The sequence below is a fragment of the Bombus vancouverensis genome, chromosome 7, assembly GCF_051014615.1.
Source record: "Bombus vancouverensis nearcticus chromosome 7, iyBomVanc1_principal, whole genome shotgun sequence".
In the NCBI taxonomy this organism is placed as follows: Eukaryota; Metazoa; Arthropoda; class Insecta; order Hymenoptera; family Apidae; genus Bombus; species Bombus vancouverensis.
Window position 1 is genome coordinate 16,309,772 of NC_134917.1, and position 26,902 is coordinate 16,336,673.

Sequence of the window (26,902 nt, forward strand, 5' to 3'; positions counted from 1 at the left end):
GATAGTTGACTCTCTAGTGGCCATTCGGAGTCAGTTGCTCTTATGCTTGCCAGACATTAACAACAACCACGTCAGGCTCTTAGAGTGAGGGCCTCGTGACTCAAAACGTCACAGGTGATTCGAAACAGCGTGGAATCCTACTTTATCACCGGAAAGCCTCTTGTTTTTGAATTCGTACACGAGAAGTGCCTGGACGATAATCCAATTTTTTACCAGCGGGAAAAGAAAACGATGGAAATCTTTCGGATTTTTAGTCGTTGACATTTGCATCGGTGGATATTTTCAGTGACAATTGTTAAACCGAACACGCAAATGTATATTGGTAGCTTTAAACATAGTGAATATACGATCGACATAGTAAAGGGTGTATTGGAACTACGATTTGTGTGCAATATTAGGGGCCTTGGAAGTTTTTCGTTAATTATCGATACAAACAATAATAAGAAGGACAGTGAAGGGTAATTTGAAGATTTGCAAGATCAGAGTGCTGGTGTGTGACACTTCATGGAAGAGATCGATTTGTACATCGTCCGACTATTAGTGTGAAAAGTTGAGATTTCGCTCGAAGAACAGTAATCGTTGAAAGAACGTTGGGATTCCTCAAGTTCGAGGATCGATGTGGAAGAATGAGGAGGAAGGAGGCTTGATTCGTGTTTCGAAGCTTTTTCTAAGGTCGTGGAGGTCGTCCGGATCCAGAGAACAATGACGATCGACGGTTAAGGAAATTGCTACGAAAATTCCGTGGAGGGTGATCGAGGGTTCGTTTCACCGGGGGGTTGTTGATATTATGTTAGCAACGGGATTATGTGCATTTCTGAAGGTGTTGGCGATGGCGGGAAGCGTCTCGGCGCTTCTGCCAGAAGACTTCGAAGATCCAGCTGCTCCAGCCAACCTGCAAGAAGAATGTGCCTCGAAATGCCCGGATCTCGACTTAAATCAGGTCAGAATAAAACTATTCACGAATATCAATGCGTAGAATTTTCCAGTTACACATAAAAGTTGAATTCTCAAGGTCTGACGATTTCATACGCATAAATCGTAGTGACATCTTATCGGGAGTATTTCTCAACTCGTCGGCGAATTCGAAAGATATAAAAAGAGCGGAAATTCACATACTTTGGTACTTTCGAATCTCGACGAATCGTTCGCCGTTTATTTCGAACGCGTGACTCGTTGCATCGCAAACCTGGTAACCTTTCAGCCCGTTTAGAAAGGATGTCTCGTTGGATGGTTGAGAGTAAGAGGTACAAATGTACATATACGGCTTGAAAATGCATTCTAATTATGTGGTAAGGTTGTTTACGTGGCTTTTACATAATACTTTTACGTACTATTTACCTTGTGTGCACCGAGGATAATATAGCAGCAAGCCCGATAAAACGAAACTTACAGCGAGTAAATCAAAAAGATGGCATTATCTCTTCTCCCTCTTCTTTATCACATTCGCGGGATTACTCGTAATATTATGGCAAATTCTTATTATGAAAGTGGCAGTAGATAAGAGCGACGAAGATCGTCGCGTGGCCGGTCGATCAGACGTAGCCAATGGAATTTTAAGAAGCGCTCCGACATGTAATCCGGTCTCTAAATCGTCCGTAAAATGCAAATACCGTTTTTTTCCATTCTAGACTTTCATAGTTCGCGTGCACTGTACGCGTGCATGACCGTTTAAGCAATAAACAATCACAATCGCTGGGAAATTCTTCATGGCGCGTGATTCCATGCCGAAGAGGTCAATACAGTCGCAAAGTTCGTATCCGCGAAATGAAACGAGAAATCTATTCGTGATCGCTGCGTCAGCCCACTCGATAGCCTTTTCCGTAAGGGGTACCGATTATTTTCATTCGTTGTTTCAATTTGTGACTCGCCTATCGTTCGTTTGTCATCACCTCGCGATTCCTTCATACATATATGTATACCTTTTTTTACATCGTCGAAATTTCCTTGATCCATATATATATATATATGTATGTATATAGCAATCGTTGCTGGAAAAAATGATAGATATTACATTTTTACGAAATAGCTAAAGCTGTAAAATTACAAAAAAAAAAGACGATAAGGAAACTGGTCGATTCGTTGGAATCGCGAGAAGAGTTCTCGGAGCGAGGCAAGCGTAGCACAAAAATGGCTCCGCACGAAGGACGTATCAATTTAAGTCCACTCTCCATCCCGACTGTACCATTCATTAATTAACTTAACTACACGACGGCGCATCATCGCAGTCCATAAGCACGATCTCGAGGATGAAAGCCCAGTTGTAACAGATACAGAAGCTTCTAATCGTATTTTCTATATTTTCTATTCTTTTCCTCTACTGCTAAGCACAGTACCTTTGTTAAAACATCGATCGATATGTTCGTTAACCTGCGAGACACGCGTATCAATTCTTTACGGTTGCTCGAGTTTGACGATCCTTTGAGCTCGTGCGAAAGGATCACTCGGAAACGTGCTTTTTCTATCCGCTTTTTCTTCTCTGTAGCTCGTACAAAGAGCGACATTGAGGCGATTGAAAGGATGCATGAGGAGAGATAAACGGAACAAAAGGCGGTCTGGAGAAATGATTAAACCGATCCTTTCGTGGAGAGTTTAATTGATAATTGCTGGCAATTTCGTTCACGCCAATTGCCAAAGACACTGATTACCAACTTCTTACGACGAGTTTGTTCACACGGGCCACGGGAACCGTCCGCTTCGAGACTTGGAACGTTTCGTCTCGGCTTAATAGAATTCTCAGACTTTCATCCTGCCGTGAAAAGAGATCGGTTCGGTCGAGTCTGTGAATGCGACCCCGCTTGCGTTTGTCGATATCTCTCTCGTCAGACGTAGAAAGGTTTCTCGAAACGTTGCATTTCAATTATCCGGCGCCAGATAAAAGAAATCACGGCTGGGAAATCAACTTCTCGATCCCTTATCTTCCCTTCGTTCTGCTCTTCATTTTCCTTCTTTCTTTTTCTCTTTTTTTCCTTTTTTCACGTCTTCGCCAAGTCAAAGTTCGAAGGGCAACGCTCGAAGGGTAACGATAAGGTAGGGATAAGAGTCGTCGATCGAACGTGGAAGTTTTAGGTGAAAAAAAATACGAGAATCTTAATAAAAATTCGTGTAGATCAACATCTGTGTTTATGATGCATCGCGTACGAATGGCGCTCGTGATATTTACCAAACACGAGTAGCAGTGAGGCTGCCTTATCGTATCTCGAGATGATGCTTAGAATGACCTTACTGGTTGCATAACAGCGACGGTTAGCTTTCTAAACTGCGACATGTCGTGATTTCGTCGTGGTCCACCAGCGCTCTGATCCAAATACATTTATACTTGATGGTTTTGGTATATCTTCTTTAGTATATCATCTTTCCTAGTATAGATACGATAATACATAAGTATACAACAACCTCCTCGTGTAAGTATCTCGATAATAAAACGACACAACGAGCCAGGTAAATTGGCGCAATTGCTACTTCACACGCCTAACTGTTTGCTCGATAGAAGCTGGAATTCCATAATTTCGTCTGGACGCTACTTTTTCAATTTTTCCTCCTTAATTGAAAAATAATTACTTAAACGGTGCTTGTAATGGATCTCCGCCCACGCGTTAACCTACATGCGATCTCATACTGCACGGAACGCGATTTAACCACGACGTAATTTCACGGATTCGTACAAGGATCGTGCAAGGATTCGAATCGAGCGTGCGATCTGACGAATTCCGATCTGTCGTCGGTACGAAACTACGTAGAATCCGCAGGATCGTTCCACGTGCAACATTATATGTGTAACCGTACACAATGAACTTCCTGCCAGCCACATCCTCTCACCTACAACGCGTGCCTCGTAACTTGCTAGGGGTTCACCTCCAAGTCCACCGATAATCGTGTGAAATTCCAAATCGTTCTACCGATCACCGGCTCGTGCTTTATGCTCGTTCGAGATTGTTTCGCTATGTTTTCTATGTTTACCGTGTTTATTAGTGGCTTTTATAAATTCTGTTACTTTTACGTCGTTGTTACTGTAACAAGACGCAAACATAACAAGATATAGCAAAAACATAGTGTTACGAAGTCGAAGTTCGATGATCAATGTTATGCGACGACTTTTCTTCGTGAAAAAACAACCTTTATCTATCGAGGAAATATGCGTTAAGGTCGAGGCTGCATCGGTCGAGGATTTATCGTAGGCGAAAGTTTATTGCGGTAAAAAATTTTACGGATAAACGTTCGGACGATGGATGAACTTAAGGAAAACCTGATAATTCAGAACGCCAGTGTCGTCGTTGGCTCGAAACGCCAGACTTCGTGTACGAAATATATTTACGAAGCTTGTACATAGGATCTTTCAATACTCTCAGTTAAAAGTTTTAACTTAAATTATTAAAGCGAAGTCATATTAAGAAATCTATGGCCAAGATCGAGGGATGATTTACGACTATCTCAGAGTTGAATGCGACGTTAAGCACGTACGCATACGGGCGAGTGGCCCACATCTATTGCGAGCATTCGGGGGAATATCGTTTTCGAACGACCAGGGATACCCTCGTGTCAGGGATTTTCTTTGACGATCGATAAGGGCAGTCGAAATCGTTGAAAATTTCGAATCGAAGGACTTTAACTCGTAGAATATTATTACTTCTTTCGAGCAACGAAAATTTCTCGAGGAACGGTCCTGTTAAACTCTTCGGCTTCGAGCCGCAAACAAATCCTGAGAAACGGAGTTTCGGCGTCTTTATATGACGTCATATCAATTAAAAGGCATGCACGTTCCACACACACGTATACGTCGAGAGTGCATACTGGCTGGAAGATGATAACGGGTGGCAGCTGATGGCGAATGTTTTTAATTTGTCTCATGATCTCGAAAGTAATTAACGAAATTAAATGGCGACCGTGCGTCCGAGCGCCTAGACGCGTCTCTGACGAGTCACCACAACGTTCAAATTTTGTAGCGACGACTCTTTTGTAGCTTAACGTGCGACTGGTACGGTGATCGTTTCATCACGTGGACAGAAATATTTAGAAATTCTGAATTTTACGTACATCGGTATTACAATTATTAAGATGTTCGTAAGTACACTGGATAACAGGACACTGGACAATGCGATTTTTTTGAGTTGATACAAAAATAAGAATTCCCAAAGTTTCATAGACTTTGTCTTATCAGTTGCGAGTTAGAAAATCTTCGATCTACTTTTCGTGCCAGACTTACGAATAAACTGTGTATTTTTCTGCGCACTTATATTTTTACGAACGCAAGAAAATGAAACTTAAGCACCCATTTGATATTACAACGAGATATTTCATATATTTTTAATTATTACGTGTGCAACCTTGCGCCTTTAGATTCAAATTCAAAAATGTCAAAAATAAGACATAGGAATCTGAAGAAATATCAATCGCTACGCTCGATAATATGAAGTGGAAACGGTTTTCCATGGTAAATAACCGCGGTGAAAAACGTTTCCTGCTTTCGATGGCTAACGAGCACAAAGTGAACCACGCGAGGTGATGCGTATCTTTTTAATTCGTCGAGTAACGCGAGAATAATTGACGTGGTTCGTGGACGAAGTGCAACGTTTGCGCGGTCAAACGTTGGAAACGCCGATTGCGTTGCTTTTCAAACGAACGCCGAAAGGGATGTAGAAAGGAGAGAGAGAGAGAGAGAAAGAGAAAGGCACACCGTTAAGGTGTTTGCCAAAGACAAACCTCAGACTTCAAAGGTAGATGTTCCATCCGAGTGGACACCGTCCGGTGTATATTCAACACCGTGCGACCGTAGCTTGTTCGTGACCGCACGAAAAAAAACCTGATACCCTTTGCCTTCGACTCGAAACACCCTGGGACGCTTTGAGCGTGTCAAAGCCCCGTGAGTTGTACTATTTCTAGATGTCTAAGATAGATCGCGATGCATTTTTCATCAGTTTGCCATAGATCCCACCTGATTATCGTTGAAAGTTTGCTGCAGCGTCTCATCTTCAAATTAACAGATTAGTGAAATTAGCCAGGTGGAATTAAATGTTTTTTTTTTTATTATTCGATACCAGACGAAGAGTAGAAAGATCGTTGTTTGCAGCTGTTGCAAATAATAAATTTTCGATAGCGTTATCAGAGAAGATTCACACGGCCTGAAATTTTACTCGTAATAACTTCAAAAGGAGAGTCTATGGAATCCTAGAACACGTTGTTTCTACGATAATTTGGAAAATACGCGAGATATCGTTCCATGAAGCAACGTCTGACTTAGTCCGTCTACGCGAATCGTGTCTGGTTTGCCTCTCTTATGAAAAGGAAAAATAAGTCACGAACATCGAACGTGGTAACGTTTACGTAATGCACGTAAGAGACGATTAATACATGGTGGACGCGCAAGTACGGAGTTCGCGTTAAGACGATCACGTTCGACGAGGACCTTGAAAGGAAGATTTGATAAAAATCGTCTTGCCGCGGGAGTCTCGCGTGCATCGAACTGAAAACAAGACACGCGGTAGCCGGTCATTAGACCCAGTCATCAACGTCGAAGACCGTTGGAGGCGGGATGCAACAGTTGGCGAACGCTTTCAGGCGTGACGAAGATGTTGGACTTGGCTTAACGGAAGGACGTGCGGAAGGACGAGCAGGTATACATTAGACGATTACCTCAGATCAGATAAAATTGCTCTTTACCGGCTGATTTCCGTTCAGAGGATGACAAGACTCGTTGTACCTTTTAGTGGCAACAGGAAGTAGGGATAAAGGCGTCGCAATAAAAAGGAGTGATCGTTTAGAATCTCCTGACGCGATAATCGCTAACGATTGTTCGAATAATCGAAGAAGAAAATTATCTGTGAAAACTTGAGAAAAGTTGTGGAGGAAAAATCGAAAGCACGGATTTCGATCACCGAAAGGAATAATTGGCGCGAATATTCTAGCGAGGAGGAATGGTTACATGTCTCAAGGGTATTTACTCTCATACGGTGTTGTAGTCTAGGCGGGTTGATTAATCGGGTGCAAAGTTAAACGAGCATCGTGTCGAGGCAAGGAACGAACAACGAGATTCCTCGACAATGGAAAGAAGAGAGAGAAAGAAAAAAATTCATCGTAAAATTGATACATCCACGCCAAGAGGCGATAGTCGCGAAAACACTGCACCATCGCATCAGTCTGGCATTTCTTATCGAACGACTCGTCACTCTTCGCGCTTTTTGTTGCTCCGATGGGAAAACAGAGAACAACCGTTCACGGCTAATATTTCTTTACGTAAATCGGTAAGCGCCGATTCAAAAACCTTCTTCGTATATACATTTTCAGTCTACTGTTGCGAAGATATTTACCAGAAAAACGTAATTGTATACGAGGTGTACGTATATTTAAATTTCCAATCCGGTCGCTGCAATAAGGACGTTCGATCGCAAATTTTTCGTTTGGTTTACTCGCAAAGAACGGTATCGTTCGAGGTGTTGTTCTCATTGGAAATTTCATGCACACGCCGATGTATGGCGAAAAAATTGCGATTCGAACGGCGGTAACGGTAGAGCCGCGTAGCGTGCAGGGGCCGTAGAAAATAAATTGAATCGCTTGCCAGCTTTAAAAGATAGTAAATTGTTTCATCCGGTTCAATTGACACCCCCGCTATACCTAGTCCGTCGCGAATGAATCGCCGAACGATCGTGCCAAGTCTCAGGTCTCTGCTACCGTTTCGGATAAGCGCGCTTGTTACACCTTTTGCACCTGTACGTTACGCGTTTCCGGTACACAGGTGCGCGTCCGGTTTTTAATGGAAACGAAAGCAAATCGTAAAAAAAAGAAAGCGAGGAAAGAAGGGTGTAACGTGCTCGTCGAATCTACTAGATCGAGGGTGGCGAACAATTCCAGCGCCGATAACAAGGGTGTGAAGCCAAGCGTGCCACTATGGGAATTTTTGAGAATCAACTAGTTTCTATGCGTACCTGGTCGACTGGACGATCGTATTTATTCAAATATATCGTGTATCACCTGTTTGTCCATGAATTTAAATCATCGCGATCTGTCGACAACTGCGAAATATTTTGCATATTACGTTAAGAGTCATTATGAGAATATTGTCCTCCTTAATTAGGGTGTCCCGTGTGACTTAAAATATTTGGCCATTAACTCGTAACAGCTCGTATAATACGATATCACGTAGAAAATAAAAAACACGCAGAATTAAAGACATATTTTAACGTACGTCTGTTGAGAATTGAAAAAAAAGAAAACGGCGAGTAAAATGTTTTAACTAAGGTTACCAACTTGCAACGGCAGCAGTCGATTAAACTTTCCCTTGTTCGTTTCAGAATCGAACGGACGACTCGAGCTCGGAGGTGGGATGTGGCATACGATGCAAGATCGACCAGGTAAGCGAACGAATATATTTCCATCCTGCGTCAAACAGATTTATAAATCGGTCCAGTATTCAGTCTCGTAGTACGATCGGAGAACAGTCCTAATTCGAACGATTCGTGAGAAGAAATTCGTATTTCCGTGACTCTTCTCCCGACTCTAATTCCTTTTAAATAGTTCTGCAACCTTAAGTCCGAACGATGATAATTCTCGCGTCGGTTGCGCCACAAATTTAAAGTTCGTCGGGGAGCATCGTCGAACGTTTATTAACATAGGCGAACATCGGAGACGAAAATAAAGGGACGCCGGTCCCCTGGCACAATGAAAGTACTTCCGCTGCCGTCCCCGGGGTGCCTGTTCACTGGCTGGCTAGTAAAGAGACGGTAAACGGCAAATAAAAACAAAGTCAGGTCCTTCGTCTCCCTTTCTCGTTCTCCTCTCTTCTGTAGGCTGTTGCTCCGCTATTCGGACGTTACCAGCGTAGCCAAAAGCAATGAATGGATGAACGTGTACACGTATTACGCGTACGAATGAAAGAATGGCCGGGCTCGTACGGCTTCGTGACTTTAAATTGGATCGCGTACAAGTGCGGCCTATGGCGGATGTCGCCAAATTGCCGTGTGACTCCGGATTCGCTCTCTCTGCTTGCTTGTCTCTTTCCGCTCCTCTGGGCCTCTCTGTCTCCCGTTTCACCCAGTTGCGGAAGCGCCAGCGGAGAAAGCCGCGAAAAACCGCCGCTACGATCATGCTCGTTAACGTTGAATCGTACTTTGCGTACGAGGTTCAGAGGACTAAGCGAGAGTCTAAGAAAGTTCTTGGAAAAAAGGAACGAATTAACCAGACTTGGAATTCAGAGAGGATCGTTAGCACGTTCCAAAGAGTACAAAGGGAAAACGAGGGACAAGGGACGAGACGGAGAAAGGATCCCCGCGGTGGCCGGAAGGATATCCAGCAACGCGTGTCTCCAGGGTAGGAAACGAGAACCGCAATTAATGCGACGAAAAGGACAAAAGGCTCAGCGATACACTTAATTATCGCGAGCCACCGAAAAAAGGATAAAGAGGAACGCTGTCATTAAGTTACGACCGCTTCTTCCAGTGCGCGCTCCTGTCACGAACACGATTTGTATTTACGTTCCGTCTATGGTACACGGTGATCAACCGCGTGCATTTTTTAAACAACTTTGTGACACGAGGTTGCGTGCTGGTTGAAAAGCCTCGAATACCACGGGCCGGTACGTGAATTGCGCTCGAAACGATTTCCTTCCTCGCCTCGTTTCACGGTTCGTACGTTCCAGTAACGCGCACGAATAACGGTTAGCTTGCGGCTGACACCATTCAAAAGGAAGATGCTCTACTTTTTGCTAAACGCAACCCTAATTGCCTTTCTCGGTTAATCCAGCTATTTTACCCGTCGCTCGTCGCTAAACTCTGTCTCGTTTTGCTGACGTCTGATCACCATTTTTCTCTCTTTTTTTTTTTTTTTTTTTTTTTTAGTAATATCACAGAAAGGAATGGACGTGACAGATTACGGATATGAATTTTTACGATGTAATTTTGATCGAACAAAATCGTGTAAGCCTGGCTCGGCTTTGGTGCTTCTTCCGGTAATTTCATGGTTCGATGGCGGTGAACCGATACCTCTGGAATTTCTTTTGTACCAAACGTTCTACCGTGTACATATGTATATATTATGAGGATATGTGCATAATGCGAAGAATATATATGCCATGCATTGGTCAGGACAATCAAGGGAACGTAATTACGAGTAGCTTTATCGCGTCAACCAATGAAACAGAAGTAAGCCTGTTACTCGTGCGACAGTGTAGTAAAAGTTGCCATTGAGATGATTAAAAAACGTATTAACGTACAGACACGAGTAACGGATATAGAGGTGAAGGTAAAACGGCAAACTATCCTCCAATTATGTCAAACGGCGTATAAAATATTCTGTGCGTGGTCATAAGTCTCGAGTGCATAAACGAGAGCAAAGTATACACGTAAAAGCTTGTCAAGCTTCTCGTTTAAAATGAATCTGGCACTCTGACTTTACCCATTCGAGTGTGTTTGTGTAAAGTGGCAGACCACCAGCATCGAGGTCTCCGTGACAAATTGCATCTACTTGACATTAGCTACCAGAAGTTATTGTATTTCATGCTTCTCACAAACTTCCTACGTCTTTCCTCGTATTTACTAATAAACAGTTGAAACCATCTAAGGTTCCTTGCGTCCGTTTTTGAGACCTGGAAAACGAACGAATCTGCAGTCTAATTTGTGCGATCAGATATCATCCATTGGAGGCTTCAGATTTTTTAAGCCTTGTTGTTGTCGTGCGAGCACAGAGCGCAATCAGTGAACGATGGCTCGAACGAAACGAGGAGAGAACGGATAGATCCTCGTTCGTGGTAGGATGAAGATCTACGATCTACGGGGAGCCGAGTAGAGCGAGGGCCAGACTGGGGCGTAATGTGTGTTGAGGTTTTAATGAGGAAGTGAGAAATTAGCGGGCGCAGCGTCGAGCCGCTGTGCTTCGGTTGTTTTCCACTGTCTGATAGTTTTGTCAACCCCTATTTACGGCACAGCCACGAAACCGAGAAGATTACGATCGTTTAACGCGGCGAGTCGAATTTGAGCGTGGCCAGTCGAATAGAATCGGAGGACGAGTGGAATAGAATCGGGGAACGAGTCGAAGGAACGTTGATGTTTCGTGCGAACTAATTGAAAAAGGGGGATCGTAGCCGATATGGGCTGGAAGTGATAGAACGTCACGAGAAATATGATTAATTAAGACGTTAAAAATTATCGTCGTCTAAGGTCGTTAGAGTGGTCGCTTTGACTATCGTGCATTGCCAAGATAAACGCTCGTTCGACGCATCTTGCGCGCGCCTTCTATTTCTTCTTTTTCTACGTCTTATTTTCCTTTCTCTTTGGTTCAAACTGATAAAAACGACAGTCGTATTTTTAACTCGAAAGTTTCTCCAAATAATTCCCTCGAAACGAACGATGCGTTCCGTATCTGACACATCGATTCACCCTGAATGCGGACGATGGACGTTTTATCGCGCGATCTCGCTGCGATCGCGCCACTCTCTTTGTTTTCCTGTTAAGAACAACAAAGACGGACGTGTGATCGCAGCGGGATCGCGCGACAAAGTATCGCTCGTCTGCATTCAGGGTTCTTTGCGACGATCGTTGTAAGAAATCGCACGAGTGTCGCGCTTACTTGCAACTCGTCAAAGTCACGAAACCGCCACCAAATGTTTATTAATAACTTATCTATCTAGCGTCGGAGGTCCCTTTCCTTCTAGAATTTTTAAACTATTTGACCTTTGTGATATCCTCTAATATGTATTTATTCTATACGTATTCGTATAGAATAATTTATTCAGCAGACACGTGAACGAGATTTAATTTTCTAAATTTTTACTGTTACTGGTTTTTTTAAACTCTCGTAGATTAAGCTGACAGAAGTTAAAGTACCAAACTACGCAAGATCAAAGTAATATCCGATGCTATTTTTTAATTAGAATTTCCCAAGTTGCACGAGTGATAAATAAAAAAAAAAAAAAAGAATACAGCGTTCTTTCTACTAAAAAGCAAGTACGTAATACAAGACGAATTTACGTCGAAGCTTGAAGCTTATGATAACGCAGGTGCACCGCTAATCTCGTCGAATTAAGTCTTTGCATGGCGAGCTGATTATTCTAAAATGTCGAGAGGGGTATCATTTATGTGCGGCGCCTCTCCAACGCGGCCGAGTGTCGATCAGCCTGACAATTGGTAAATGGCTCTCTTGTATCTCGGGATACGATGTTGAAATAACGATTTTACTAGGCGCAGCTGTCCACGAACGTTGCAACTACCGTAACAACCATCATTCTAACCAGCCTCTCGTTTTTCATCGAGGACGAGATTAAACGTCAATTATCGCCTGTTATCTGGCGAAATTAGAAATTGGAACAGGAAACGCGGCTGGTATACACAGAACCGACATACCGGAGGACGATACTTGAAGGAAGGAAAAACGAGTTACAGACGACGACGACGACGAAAGCTTCCAGTCTAGACGTAACTATTACAAACTTGTTCTTCCTCGAGTCCTTGAGGTCATCGAGCACGCTGTATCTCGTATATTTACGTTTCGTCGAAGCACGAATTATTTCAAGATGTGCTCGAAGAAATATTTCAAGATATTTCTCGTTCTCGGTTCGTTCGTTCGACCAACGATCCACGATACTCGACGCTTTCTCGGACAACCAAAAATAACTCTCTTTCGGACAATCAAAGATTTTTGATATCTCTTGGGACGCTAAAAAAATTTTTAACGTTTTTTCGGATGACCATCGATCCCATCGGAATTCAACGACGAGACGACTTGATTTATTATTGAGTAAGATCGTAACAGGACGGGTTAATAACCAAGTCAAAGCAATAACGCAATTTTCTGAACGATAACATTGCTGATCTTATGACATGTTTATCGGTAAAAGAAAAAAAGACTAGACCGGAGGATCGTATCAGGCGCCTCAGCGAACAAGTTCCGTACAATTGCGAACGATCACGATCTCCATGGTAAACAAACACATGCGCGCGTGTTCGTAGTTCTCGTACGTTCTCTTCCTTGTCCACTTCTTCTTACTTCGACTGGCTTGTCGCCGACAAATACCCACATCCTCTCGCGCAGAAAGTTAATGCGTTAAACTTCGGTTCGCAAATCCATGCTCGGCACGAACCGACCGGGCCCGTCTTATGAACGTGGGCGTTACTTGAGGCACGTGCCTCGTACTTACGTTCATCTTTCGAATACAGCTCCAGTTACTTCAATGCCAAAATGACGCAGCGTGCCACGTTTCTTTACCGCCACTGATCGTCTCGATTCGATCGTTCCGCCGTTCGAAGAATCGAATCGAGGTACCGATTAAGGACAAACGAGCGCGTGTTGTCTACTTCGATTTGCATAAACACGCTGCACACGCTCCACTACCGATAATAAGACGAAACTGTTGTATATACGAATACTTGATGAATTCGTGTCTTTACCATGAACTTGTAAACTTGTACCGTAAGCCTGTAAACTCGTTCGACCGTAATATATTTTGTACAATTAGAAACGGGATAGTATACAATCAGACACGTAACGAACATCGTCTAACGTAGTATCACGCGTATATTTTCCGTCTGTTTCAGTGCACAAAAGGCTGCGGAGCGTGGCAACGAGCACTCGACACGAGCTGTCAAGCCGTCTGCGTCAGTACATATTAAGACATTATTACTTCTAATTTTAACGTTAAATGTCGTTTTTCTTTTTCCTTTTTTTTTTTTTTTTTTTTGTCATTACACGGAGCGTAACATTTTACCAAATCTAACGTCAGCTGTATCGTTTTGTAGAATGGAACGCAAGAATTGCTACCACCCAAAGAATTGTACTGTGTCCTGGGTTGTCACGACGCGCTGAACCGTTACTTTCAACAACTAAAAGGTAATATGCACTTCGCTGACGACGAAGTTGACGCGACGAACGCTGTTTCAAGTTGTTTCGCGTAACGAGCCTCCGCTGTAGCGTACAGTTCTCTGTATCTCCAAAGATACGCTTCGCTGTTAAATCAACGGTATTCCGTAATCGGTTCGATTAAAAGTTGGCGAATTCCTTGGCGTAACGATCCATCGTGGCTATTTTCAGCGACTCTTCCGCGTACAAATCGAAATTGCTGGTGTCTTCCGGCGCCGAGCATTCCGGTATGAAACTAGGCTGTATCTTCTGATGATATATCTGATTCCAATCGGTCGATTGAAACCACCTGTGTCCTTTTATATCCATAGATCCACCTTTCAGATTTCCGTATCTCCTAGTCAGATCCACTTGCAGTATGTTTTTCAATATATCCCTCAGCTCTCCGCCAAAATGATGAGCGAACTTGTACTTACCAGAGACGATCTTCTCGTATATTTTCATCGGGTCTCGCGAATAAAACGGCGGATATCCAGCGTTCATTTCGTAGATCAAAACACCGAAGCTCCACCAATCCACGGATTTACCGTATCCTTTCGATAAGATTACTTCTGGTGCGAGATATTCAGGCGTACCGCACAAAGTCCACGTTCTACCGTCGATCATCTTACAGAAGCCAAAGTCTGTCACTCGGATGTAGCCGGTGTTTTGAATTAAAATGTTCTCCGGCTTCAAGTCTCTGTAAACGAGGCTGCAGTGATGAAGATATTCCAGCGCGAGAGCAACTTGCGCGGCGTAGAATCGCGCCAGAGATTCGTCGAACTTCCCCATTCGTCTTAGGTGCGTGAACATTTCGCCACCGTTGATAAACGGTAACACCATGTATACGTAGGAATTGTCTTTGAAACAGTACTCCATATAGACGACAAAGGGGAACCTCACGCACTGTAGTATCCTTTTCTCGTTGTACGTATGCTCGACTTGCTTCATCTTCACGATTTTTGCTTTCTCTAAGATCTTCATGGCGTAGTACGTGGACGTTGGTTTATATTTCACGAGTATGACACGGCCGAAGGCGCCGGTACCCACGGTCCGAAATTGATCGAAATCTTCTAGTTTGACATTGTCGGTTTTGTTAATCTTCCATCTTTCCAAGAAAGCTGTCTTCAGTTCGTCCAGTATCTTTTTGTACTCTGTGAAAGCTCGTTGCCGTTCCGGATTCATCGCGTAAGCTACGGTGCGCTTCGGAATTAAAATATTCGCAGATCTCCGTATACGAAAACGTTCTGACAGATAAATAACGGCGGTTATGGCAGTTCCGCTATACGATTGACGTTCGCGAGCGGAGGAGACCCTTTGCAACGTTGCCTTCGCGATCGACTTTTGTCGATTTTTCACGCGATTCTCGTAACCAGACCGCGGATATTTATTGCGCAGATTATATTTCTACGAATGCAATTAAGAAGATGGAAATCGGCTAGAACAACGTTTTAACTACTATGTATTACACGGAGTACCGTGTTTGTAATGTTTTCTATATTTTTACGTATCGCGCGCAACCTGTACACCTTTTACTTTCAAATTTCCCACAAACGTATCAAGATCGGCGGTCTACTCATAACCAAATAAATCTTCTACTCCGTAACGCGTATTGATACCTATCGATGTTCGTTATCAGCGGAAATAGGTATTCCATCGGCGCCAGCTTTGGTAGCGGACTCGCTAACCGCAACTTCCCTACGACTCGAATGGAAAGGAATAGACATCGAAAGACGCGGCGGAGGCATATCGTACTTAGTGCAATGGAGGTACGAGGAACTGGCTGAGACCTGGCAATATTGTAGAAATCAATCGTGGGGAGAGGACGATCAGATTTTAGTCGAAAATTTGCAACCTTACACGAAATATAGGGTACGTTTTTAAATTTAATTATATTTATTTAAATGTCGCGGGTTGTCGTCGTTGTTTCCTTTCGTAAATGTTATATCATCACTTGGCCATTTTAATTGCAGTTTCGCGTAGCGTTACTGTTAAAATCGTCTCAACACAATCCGGAGCCTATCGTTTCCGCTCCGAGCGTCGTGATACGAACGTTGGCTGCCGGTTTACCAACCTCAGCACCGGTAATTGTAAGAGCGGTAGCGGTAGACAGCTGCCGCGCCTCTGTGTCTTGGGAACCGGGCCCTTTCCCGAATGGGCCACTTTTGTCTTATGTCCTGCGTCTGCAAGGGGCTGATCACTCCCAGCTTAAGGTATACGCCACGCCAGAACTTCAATAACGTTCCATACAATTAGTTTCTTTCCTTGCAATTAGTTTCTTCGATACAGTTATCTTCATTTTCGCGAAACGTATCGTTCTACGCGAATACGTTTCCAAACCCTCGACTGTTCTGTCTAAGCTATCGTCGCTATTTACCGGCATTCGTCGACACGACGTTCGTCGATGTAAAGCCGATTGCGCTTTTCCTATTCTCTCTAACTTTAGTAGTAAACACCACTGTGCGAGTAAATAGCAACTGGTTCTGCAAGACTGCCTACCTTTTCCCACAAATAGTATACATATATTTATACGTACATGGACAGGTAAAAATTGCGAAGCAAATAATATGCTCGGGACAAATGCACGGCTTCTTTGATCGTTAAGATCGTTAGAAAAACGCTGGCACGATTAACGCTGATTAGATAAACGAGCTTTCAAAAATTTACGTCCGCGAGTTTAAGCGATGCATGCTTGACCTATCGGTTCGTTCATCTTTGATCCCGCTAACATCAGCTTCTTAGCTTGTAAGAACCAGATCTCACGAAATACGTTTCTGGCATGGCGTTTCTTTCCTATTCGCATAACGATTATCCAGCGAGGGTTCGAAAGGGATAGATACTCTAACAGTCCAGTTACATACGTTTTACGATTAACCTACAGGATATACCAGCCTCCGAAAACACGGACCACTACATGTTCCAAAATCTCGAGCCTAATAAGAATTATTCCATTAGCGTGACCATGAGGAACGGGGTTGGAGAGGGACCACCTGCGGTAACTTGCGTCATGACCACTCCAGAACCGGCTGGTACGTATCAGTACCAGATGGAAATTAAAATTTCAGCAAGTTTTTCAAACGATGCGAACATTAACGAGATTCGTGACGTTACAGTGAAAGACACGCAACAACCTATTTTAATTCTCGGAGGTCAGCACGTGGTTATGAAACAAGATGCGGACATGTTGGACGATCCTAGCGTGGTTTACGAAAATACGAGCACGATTCGAGGAGTGGCGATTCACGTGGCTTCCGCTCGGCTCTTCATTTCCGATTCATTAGGATACGTGTACAGAACGTCCATCACGAAACGAACGAAACCAACGGTGATACTCAGCCCGAGCCAGGCGAACTTTAAACCTCTGAGTTTATCGGTCGATTGGCTGAACCTTCACTTGTACATTCTGGGCGAGGTGAAACACGCGACAACGGTTTGGCAGATTGCTAGATGCAATCTGGACGGAAGAGGTTTGACAGTGGCCGTGGCTGGCTTCTTGACGCGACCCACGCACATCGAGGTAGACCCGTACAATGGTTACTTATTCTGGGTCACCAGGGGCGGTTTGTACCGATTGGATCTGGCTGACATAAGCAACGGAGTGAAGCACGAGGTACGTTTCGTATGTAAGACGCCTGAAAGGCTGGCTAAGATATCGCTGGTCTACATCAAACTGTAAAATATAATAGCAGAAAATATACCACGGAATAATCGCGTCGCGTTTCAACAGTTTTGAACTCGGGCATTTTACGGACCAAAAGCTTACGCCAAAAACTTAAATTCATCCTCGATAACCTTGCACGGATTTTTACAGGTTCAGCCATATTTAATTCTAGAAGACGCTAATTTAGGAGCGTTCACCGTCGATCACACCAACTTCCGTCTTCTCGTTCCTCATCACATCCAAAATACTGTAATATCCGTCTCTCTGGATGGTCGTGAAGTTATAAATCTTCGCGCCAACACGCAGCAACCAAGATTCAAGAACGTGGTCTCGTTAGCCATGGCGAACGGCTTGTTTTATTGGACGAACGGGGAAGAGGTATTGATAGAGGGATATCACTCGGGACAAAACAGATATTTTCACAATGCTTACCCCGATAGGTGAGAATGTTGCTTCCTATTCAACCAGGCTGGAGATCTATGCGCAGATGCTTCGATAAAAGCGTTCTTTTCAGGTCGAACGGTTCGTTTGTCAGTGTCAATGTACTTATGGACGCGAGCCAACCAGTTCCTGTCCCCGTGAATCCTCCTACGGGCGTGCAAGCTGTCCTTGGTGTGGAGAGGGCGAAAGTTTCTTGGCAGGCGCCTCATTTATTGGGCGGCCAGGGCAAAGGAGCCTGGCAAAATTGGTCTTACGAATTGGAGATCAAAGACGAATCTACCGGAGAGACGATACATCAGAAGGATATCGCTGGATCGTCTCATACCGTGCACAATCTTCGAGAGAAATCAGAGTACTCGATTAAGGCGGCGGCTTACACGAGCGCTGGCAGAGGTCCCTGGTCAACCGAGTTCAGGGGTCGAACCTTGAGGTAAATCACGATTAGATGTACTTACAGGAAATCTCGATAGGTGCAAAAATCCATTTACGTATTTGTGAAAAATCAAAAAGTATAAAAATGCGGAAATACGTAAAATAAGAAATTCGACAGTCTTTATAAATATTCGTAGTCTAATTACGAGTCTAATCGTCGATCGTTTCAAGAGGAATATCTCTGAGAATTAATTTGTACGACGTTTGATCAACCTTCTAGGGACGGATCACACGCATCCATTTTGTGGTCCGCAAACGAGGGTCTCCTAAGAAGCGACGTAACCGGAGAGAATATCGACACTTTGATCTATAAAGCGGGCTTGAAGGAGACAGAGGTTGATTATCACATCGTTGATGTCAGCTGGTACAAGGATATTCTGTACATCGTAGGAAACAATTCTGCGTTGTATCGGTACAATATTACGAGCCATCAAAAAACGAGGATGAATATCCACTCTGTCGGGAGCGTCGCTGTCGATTGGATATCGAAAAAATTGTACTGGGCTAATCCAAAGCAACAAATTGTAAATAAATGTTTCTTATACGTTCGATCGATTCTATTTACTTAAAAATTTATTTCATTCTATGCTTTTCCCCTGTATTTTCTCTACAGATAACAAGAGCAAATTTGAATGGATCTCATCAAGAGCCCATGTCGATTCTGGCCATCGTTAAAGAATTAATGATCGATTCTTTGGAAGCGTACCTGTATTGGTCAACAGGCCACGCCGTTGAAGTGGCTCGTTTAAACGGACAAGACAGAAGATACTATCATTCGGATGAAATATTTAACGGGAAACAAGTGATGGGGTTAACGCTGGACACAGAGAACAGATACGTTTATTGGATTGTCCGAAGCTACGAAAGTGGATCTATCGTTTATCGAGCGCCAACGTCCGAAAGAATTTCGATGAGTCACAAAATCGTGCCTGAGAAGGTTTCTATCGTCGTTTAATTTTCTTATTTTGCAAAAAGAAAGAACATATCGTTGTCGTTGATAGTAGCAATAGAATCATTAATTCCGTTTCTCGATATGTTTTTAAGGTCTCAGCACTGCAGTATCCAAACATGCAAGGCCCTTTATGCTACTTCTCGGAGCATCTTCTGTGGCTTCAAGACGACCGGAACGCGGTGATAGGCGATCTGTCTGGCCAAAACACGGCCATAATAAACGGTATCAGCTTGTCAGGCCTTCACATGGTGGCCGTCATGGATCCAGCGCTTCATCAATATCCAAAGAATCTTACATCAGAAACCGTAGCTGTATTACCAAACGCCGTAAATTATAGCAGTATTAGAGTAGAAGGCAGCTGGAGGAACTTTAACATATCCTGGGACCCGGTGGAGAATATCAATTATGGAACTGTCTTCTACGAAGTGAAATTCGCGGATTATATCAATACCAATTCGAATCCGGAGATAACGACGGAAACCTCGATGCCTTATAACAATTCCGAACAGATTTTGCCTTATTCGGTCCTGGAGGTGACTGTGAAAGCCTTCACGTATTGGGAAACGGCACACCATACAAGGAAGATACTGAGGTCGCCACAAAGCGTCCCCAGTCAGCCAACGAATCCTAGAGCGTTTATAGAGTTTCGTAAAGAACCACTGAGCGAAAATGTCGACATATTTGCGATATTCAGGTGAATATCATAAGAAAGAAATTCACTGCTATCTTTTACTAGACTGTTACTTACCGAGCGGAGACCGAATCGTTGTTGTCACCGGCGTCGAATATTTTATTTTATAACGATAAAAGCTTTTTACCCCTATGCGATCATTGAGTTTATTTAAAAAATAATATCGTTACAGGTGGGATCAACCCGAGTTCACGAATGGTCTGATCACCGGATACACGGTTCAGTGTTGGTTTAAGGAGAACAACGTCGAGATGCAAATCTGCGATCAGTCGCTTATTCCATCCACGTTGTTAGAGCACACCGTTCAAGACCTGTTGCCAAACACGACGTATTACTTCCAAGTTCGAGCTCATACGGAAATTGGCGCTGGACCGTACACCGACGTGATCAGCGTTTCGACGATTTACGAAAATCCGATACCGCAATTGCTGGTCGCCACGATGGACGCGGTTCGAATATCCGATTTGGATCAGGAAATGAACTATACCGTTACTCGGCACATCGCGGTTGAAGTGACGTATCTGGCCGCGGAAAGCAAAATTTACTGGATCAACGAAATGCAGGAGTTGGTAACGTCGGACTTGGATGGGGCAAACGCTACTAAAATATTGACGTTGAACAACAGTGCATTTAGTATAACTGTCGATTGGGTGGCGAGACATCTTTACTGGTCCGAATCCAGCTATCGAGAAAACGGTGGATGTATCATGAAGTTAGATTTGACCATGTGGCAAGCTGGAATTCTTAAATACGAAAACATCGTTACGACGAGCAGACGTATCGTGAATCTTGATATATTACCATCTACCGGGTACCTACTATTTTTACGCAATCCTTCTTCGTACACATATTTCAAATTTATTCTATAATCTGATTTAATTTCTTGCAGATCGTTGTATTGGATAGAACAAACTAAGAAAGACGGTGGAGTAATAATGCGGTCGAATTTAAGCGGCGGTGATATTCAACCGTTCTTCGATCATATAGACGATTGTTCCTGTCCTTACAGACCGTCCGTGATTCCTGTGATGACGATCGATAGCACCGATTATCAAAAACCAGTCATGTACTGGATTTCTTTGGAAGGTCACCTAAACAGCGCCGATATCGACGGATGTAAGTGCAATCTGATAGTAAGCGCAGGTTTCAACAAAGGATTACCAGCAAGATCGTTGACCGTCGACAAGATGAACATTTATTGGTCCAACATTCCGGAGGATCAAATTTATTTTGTAAATAAAAAATATCCCGATGACGAGCAGATCAAACACTTTTATTTACCATCTGTACGAAGCATCAAAGCCCTTGGGAAGTCTCTGCAAACCTATCCGATCACCAACTGTTTGATTCCTCGTCAAGACTCCTACAACGTGGAAGAAGCGAGAAAAACAGCAAGTAGCATCACTGTGAGACTTCCCGAGCCGATTCCTCGATTTGGCTGCGAAGGATACAGCTTACCTACGACGCTATACACGATATACGTGTCTCAATGTCTAGAAAATGATCCAAACATGTGCGAGGACAGCGACAGAACAAAGTTGCAGACTTACGAGAAGGAATACGAAATAAAGGATTTGAAGCCTTTCACGAAATATAGACTGAAACTGGCTTTGAGTAATTATTACGCTGATTCGGAGTCGATGAGTTTAGAGTTTGATTCTGGTGTCGTGTTACGAACCGAAGCTGGCGCTCCTACAGCTCCGGAGAACGTAACCGTGGAAGCTCTGACACCAACTTTGGCTATCGTCTACTGGATGCCACCGAAGATATTAAATGCCGCAGCTGTACGATACGAGGTACATTGGAGATTGGTTCGATTAATAAACGGAGCACGACAAAAGGGAGAACAATTTATAAAAGGCACCGAACGCACAACCGATGGAAGATTCTTCACCATGTTGGAACCATGGCTACCCGATCAGGAGTATCTAGTGTTCGTTCGCGCTTATCCTGCCCACGTTAACGATGTATACAGCGAAAGTCCCGGTCAAGTAGTCAAGATGTATCCAGAACCTAATAATTTGACGTTAACCGGGGTTAGCGTGAATAGCTTGAACGTATCCTGGGTGCCAACAGTCGATTTGATGGTCAAATACACGTTGGAATACAAAGATGTTGCTGTAGAAAATTGGCAAGAGGCGAATGACTTTACGATGGAAAACGATAAAGTGACGTATTTCATCAAAAAATTACAACCACGAACTTTGTACAAATTTCATCTGCTTCTGAGATATCCAAATTACAAGAAAGATTTCGTGTGGCCAACAGATGGGAGGTTCACGTTTCAAACGTTAGGTAACGAATTCCTTCTGTTCTTTATAGAATTATTAAAATTGTTTCTTAGAATTATCCACGTATTGTTTTGTGTTATTCGGGGAACAGGTGATGTACCGAGTGCTCCAGGTATGCCAACGGTAACCACACTCCGTAACTCTGTGTACCAATTGAATTGGGAACCAGCGCAAGCTCATGGCTCGCAGATCACGTTGTACCGTGTCGAAGGGATGAAGATCAATGAAATTAACGAGCAAATAGACTCCGCCGGGAACGCGAGCTGGAAGTTGTATTACAATGGGACGGACAATTATTGGATAATCACGGGAGACATGGACGACAAGTATCGGTTTCGTATTCAAGCTAGAAACGCGTACGGTTTCGGTAGTTGGAGCAGATCCAGCCCGATCATTGATTTAACTGAAGCCACCGGTGGAATATTAGCAGATCAACGACAAATTGGTTTAGTGTTGGGACTTTTCGTCACTCTTATCACTTTTATCATTTGCTTCTGTTATTTCCGTTGCCGTAAGTGTATGATGATTATAAATAAAGTGTATTTTTTTTAATGGTTAAAGTAATCCCTGTTTGAATAAGTACACTTCGAGTGCAGTTAACAGGAGTATAAAGAATAAGTTTTGTAATTCAGCAGTGTACCGGCAATGCAAAGACGATAAAACGGCGGTTTTACCTCCGTTAGTGAGCGACGTCGAGTTAGCGACGCTTCGGGAGATACCACGCGGAAATTTCGTTCAATCGAACGCGTTGTACGCGTCTACCTTGCAGAACGATCCGGACGATTCTACGCTTCCTAAAATCAGAAGGGAACAGATTACCTTAGCGAAGTTTTTGGGTAGCGGAGCCTTTGGTGAAGTAAGCGACATATAAATAACAAATATTCAAAAACTGTCATTGTAATTACGAGATTATGTCGTTATCGCGTGCATACGAATTTTTCAGGTATTTCAAGGGAATGCGAAGGATTTGGAAAGACCGGGAGTTACGCCAGTTGCGATCAAAACGTTGCGAAAAGGTGCCTCGGCCCAGGAAAAGACAGAGTTCCTTCAAGAAGCTAGACTCATGAGTCATTTTCGACATAAACACGTGTTAAGACTTTTGGGAGTCTGTTTAGATACCGACCCACCGTTATTGGTGTTGGAACTGATGGAAGCTGGAGATTTACTGAGTTATTTAAGGGCGAGTCGATCTTTGCAACCATCGGATCCACACGCGTTACGTCTGCAAGATTTGCTCGCTATGTGCGAGGATGTGGCAAGGGGATGCCGTTATTTGGAGGAGCTCCATTTTGTACATAGAGATCTCGCGTGTAGAAATTGTTTGGTATCTGCCAGAGATCGAGAGAACCGTGTCGTTAAGATCGGTGACTTTGGACTGGCCAGAGATATATATAAGAACGATTATTATCGAAAGGTAAATATCTTCCTAATTCTAATATAATAACAATTTACGATCTTGATATAAAACAGAAACAAATATTCAACTTTTTGTTACAGGAGGGAGAAGGATTACTTCCTGTTCGATGGATGGCACCTGAATCGTTAGTGGACGGTGTATTCACTTCACAGAGTGATGTCTGGGCATTTGGTGTATTAATGTGGGAAATCACGTCCTTGGGACAACAACCGTATCCTGCCAGAACAAATATCGAAGTATTACACCATGTACGAGCAGGTGGAAGGTTGCCCAAATCTCTAAATTGTCCACCTGCTTTACATCAGCTCATGTTGCGTTGTTGGAGCGTTGCCGATGCTAGACCGAGCTTTAAAGTTTGCCTTGAAAATATAGTTAGTCTTCGAAGTACCATAGAGGATGCACAACTGAACCCGGTTCATGCTGGTCATTATTTAGCTAGAAGAGGTATGTTTCAATCATACGGATATTAACATTTGCATTATGTAAATCTCTGGCATGGAACGTAAATATACATTTTTTTTCAAATATATCAATTATCGATTATTAATTGTCAGCAAACACGTATTAGCTTATTAGGATGATTCTTATAGTTCGATACTAATATTTTTTATCTCATTCTCCAATATTTCAATTCACAAAATGAATTTACTACGTAAAACGAAATATTTCTAAAATATACGTATATAGCTTGGGGAATGACGTAAAAAAATTTGCATACAAATTTTCGTTCATTTATGACTAAAACCCTCTCTGTTGCTTATTTATACGATCATATATCTACATAATTTTCATAGCCATCTCGTAAAGTTCAATTTCTAAACTTGTAAGCTAATAGCTGCTTCAACAACTAATAGGATTAACATTAATTTATTTTCACATGTTACAACAACAAGCGTATTTGTTTCGAAAAGTGATCATACTCGATAATTGCGATTCGAATCATCAAGATGCGATGCCATAAAAGTGTTAAATATATAAATTTAACAATTTGCTTGAATACATATTTATCATTGCATGGCTCATGCTTGCAGGCGTCTCTAACATGGCTTACTTTGCTGACGAGAACCAAAATCATAATAATTCAGGTAGGTTCTCTTTGTAAAGATCATCTATATATGTTGCTTTTTCGACCAGTCTTCCTTTTCTTCTTATACAAATTCAAACTCATAATACAACTATTGAATAAGGCTGAATGTAATATAATGTTGATTTTGTGTTGATTTTCACAGGGAATTCTTGGAAATCCAGCAGCTCAGAAGGCAGCCGAGATATGCAACCGTTCCTTCAGAATTCCCATAATGCGACACTTACATCACAATCGAATGAAATACCGAAATATTTAGAATTGTTAGCGGATAACGAAGATATCATGCCAAGGGAAAATTCAACAAACGGATACGAAGTGCCTCGGTCGATTCATATCTCCGAGCAAAATGTAGCCAATATGAATAAATCTAGTACAAACGTAGATGTAAAGAGCAATTTGCATTCTGATGCGCCACAAGAACATAAAGATGCTTCGAATGATGCGAAAGAACAACCAGAAAGAAAGTGTGACAAGAGATCGTCGATATCTAGTTTGAATTTACCAGAACGTAAAAGAGCATCGATCACGAGCATGACTGAAAAATGTAACACTTTAGATAGTTCGAAATTAACTAATCCTACTATTAAAGCGATTTTAAAAAGAGATTCCTTCACATCATTGACTGATCAGCGGAAAAATAAGAGGAACGTAACCGAACGACGAGGATCGGAATTAAGTTTAGAAGGTAGAAGTTCTAGTTCTTTAAGCTCGAATATTAGTTTAGCGCCACCTACTCGACCTAGTTCATCGTTAATTAGTTCACAAAATGTTCTTCCATTAAAGAACGGCGTTATCGGAGGAACCGGCGAGTCAAACGATAATAACGTTACGAAGAACCCATTGCCAAAAATTCAAAGGACTCATTCCAATTTGCAAAATGGTAAAGCTAACATACCTTTGGTGATAAACAGTGCATTATTGAACTTATTGAGACAGACTCCAGTTGTCGAGGATAGTAACAATATAGTCACATACACGAACATAAATACGGATGCTGTTAGAGTAAACGGGTCGTGAAGTTTTTATTAAAGATGTGATGGATTAAGTGATTTGATGGGTCGTGTTTCTAAAACAGAATCATAATTTCAATAATAACTCCGTACCGAAACTGGAAATGCGTGTATAGTTCCATAGCTTTAAACTGCCATATTAATGTATGTACATATTTAAGTTTTAGTATCTGAAATTTATTTTACATGAACTGTGGCAGAAAGATTTCATTTGATAATGACATTAATTTTAGTTGACTATCGGACATGTTGCTTAGTATCTTAGAATCGAGAATAGTTAGAGAGAATTATGTGGTGATTAATCTGCGTTAGTTTTATATTTGTCATTACAACTAATGTATTTATTTAATGACACGGAAGTATGAGTAAATTTTCACCATTCATTGTACAAATTTCATATTAGCGGTAATATAAAGTATAGTATGAAAACTGATATTCATATTACGTTTAAGGACTTGTTAAGTTTTACATATACATGTAGTGGTTCTTTTTAAAACAGTACAAGAATAAATTTTTGCATATATTTAACTTTATGTGACTGAACTGAGAATTTTTAAAACTTGTATTTTCAAATTTCATTATTAATGATTTAAAAATCAATAAAATTCAAAGAGGTTTGTAAATACTTTAACAATATATAAATTTCCTACTTTTTAAATTTTGCTTATTCTTTCCATGAAAGTATTAAAACGATATTGTAAGTATCCATCCGAGAGAAATAGTAAACGAAACATAGAATAGTAGTGATAAGAGTAAAGTGTGAATATGTACTTTCTAAAACTGACTTTTTATAGTTTAACGCGATAAAAGAATGAATGGTTCGTAAAAAATAGATTGGCAAAAAACCGATAAATTAAAGCAAGTATATTAATAAATAGTACTCAATATTTGGCTATCAAATATAAAAAGAAATAGTCCTATAATTAAAAAATATTTCATAGTCTTCCTATTTAAAAACATACTTTTATATAATGATTATAATATGTATAATATTAGTTCCTTCATCTACAAACTTTATAACTTTGAAGTAAAAATAAACCAAATTCTGTAAATATCTTCAACATCGTCATAGGGAATATATTACTAAGAAAATAATTATATTGTA

General features: G+C 42.1%; 2 protein-coding genes across 6 annotated transcripts; one reads left to right on the forward strand and one right to left on the reverse strand.

Annotated features, from left to right (window-relative positions):
* sev (receptor protein-tyrosine kinase sevenless) lies at positions 1 to 26,325 on the forward strand. Of its 5 annotated transcripts, none has more exons than XM_076620284.1 (21): positions 1 to 940; positions 8,283 to 8,342; positions 13,515 to 13,574; positions 13,716 to 13,806; positions 15,455 to 15,687; positions 15,789 to 16,028; positions 16,697 to 16,844; positions 16,929 to 17,425; positions 17,627 to 17,916; positions 17,991 to 18,347; positions 18,570 to 18,873; positions 18,963 to 19,286; positions 19,394 to 19,995; positions 20,165 to 20,803; positions 20,882 to 22,287; positions 22,375 to 22,794; positions 22,916 to 23,139; positions 23,227 to 23,697; positions 23,781 to 24,144; positions 24,732 to 24,785; positions 24,930 to 26,325. In XM_076620284.1, the coding sequence occupies exons 1-21, from the start codon at positions 788 to 790 to the stop codon at positions 25,802 to 25,804; spliced, it is 7,812 nt and encodes a 2,603-aa protein (XP_076476399.1). In that variant the 5' UTR covers positions 1 to 787; the 3' UTR covers positions 25,805 to 26,325. The 5 variants fall into 5 exon arrangements, with proteins under 5 accessions (XP_076476399.1, XP_076476400.1, XP_076476401.1 ...); XM_076620285.1 differs by having other exon boundaries at positions 22,919 to 23,139; XM_076620286.1 differs by having other exon boundaries at positions 15,789 to 15,899.
* On the reverse strand, positions 13,957 to 15,214 carry LOC117157137 (cAMP-dependent protein kinase catalytic subunit 1). The gene has a single exon (XM_033334909.2). It carries the CDS (start codon positions 14,998 to 15,000, stop codon positions 13,957 to 13,959), a length of 1,044 nt encoding a protein of 347 aa, XP_033190800.1. The 5' UTR covers positions 15,001 to 15,214.
* Positions 26,326 to 26,902: the final 577 nt, after the last annotated feature.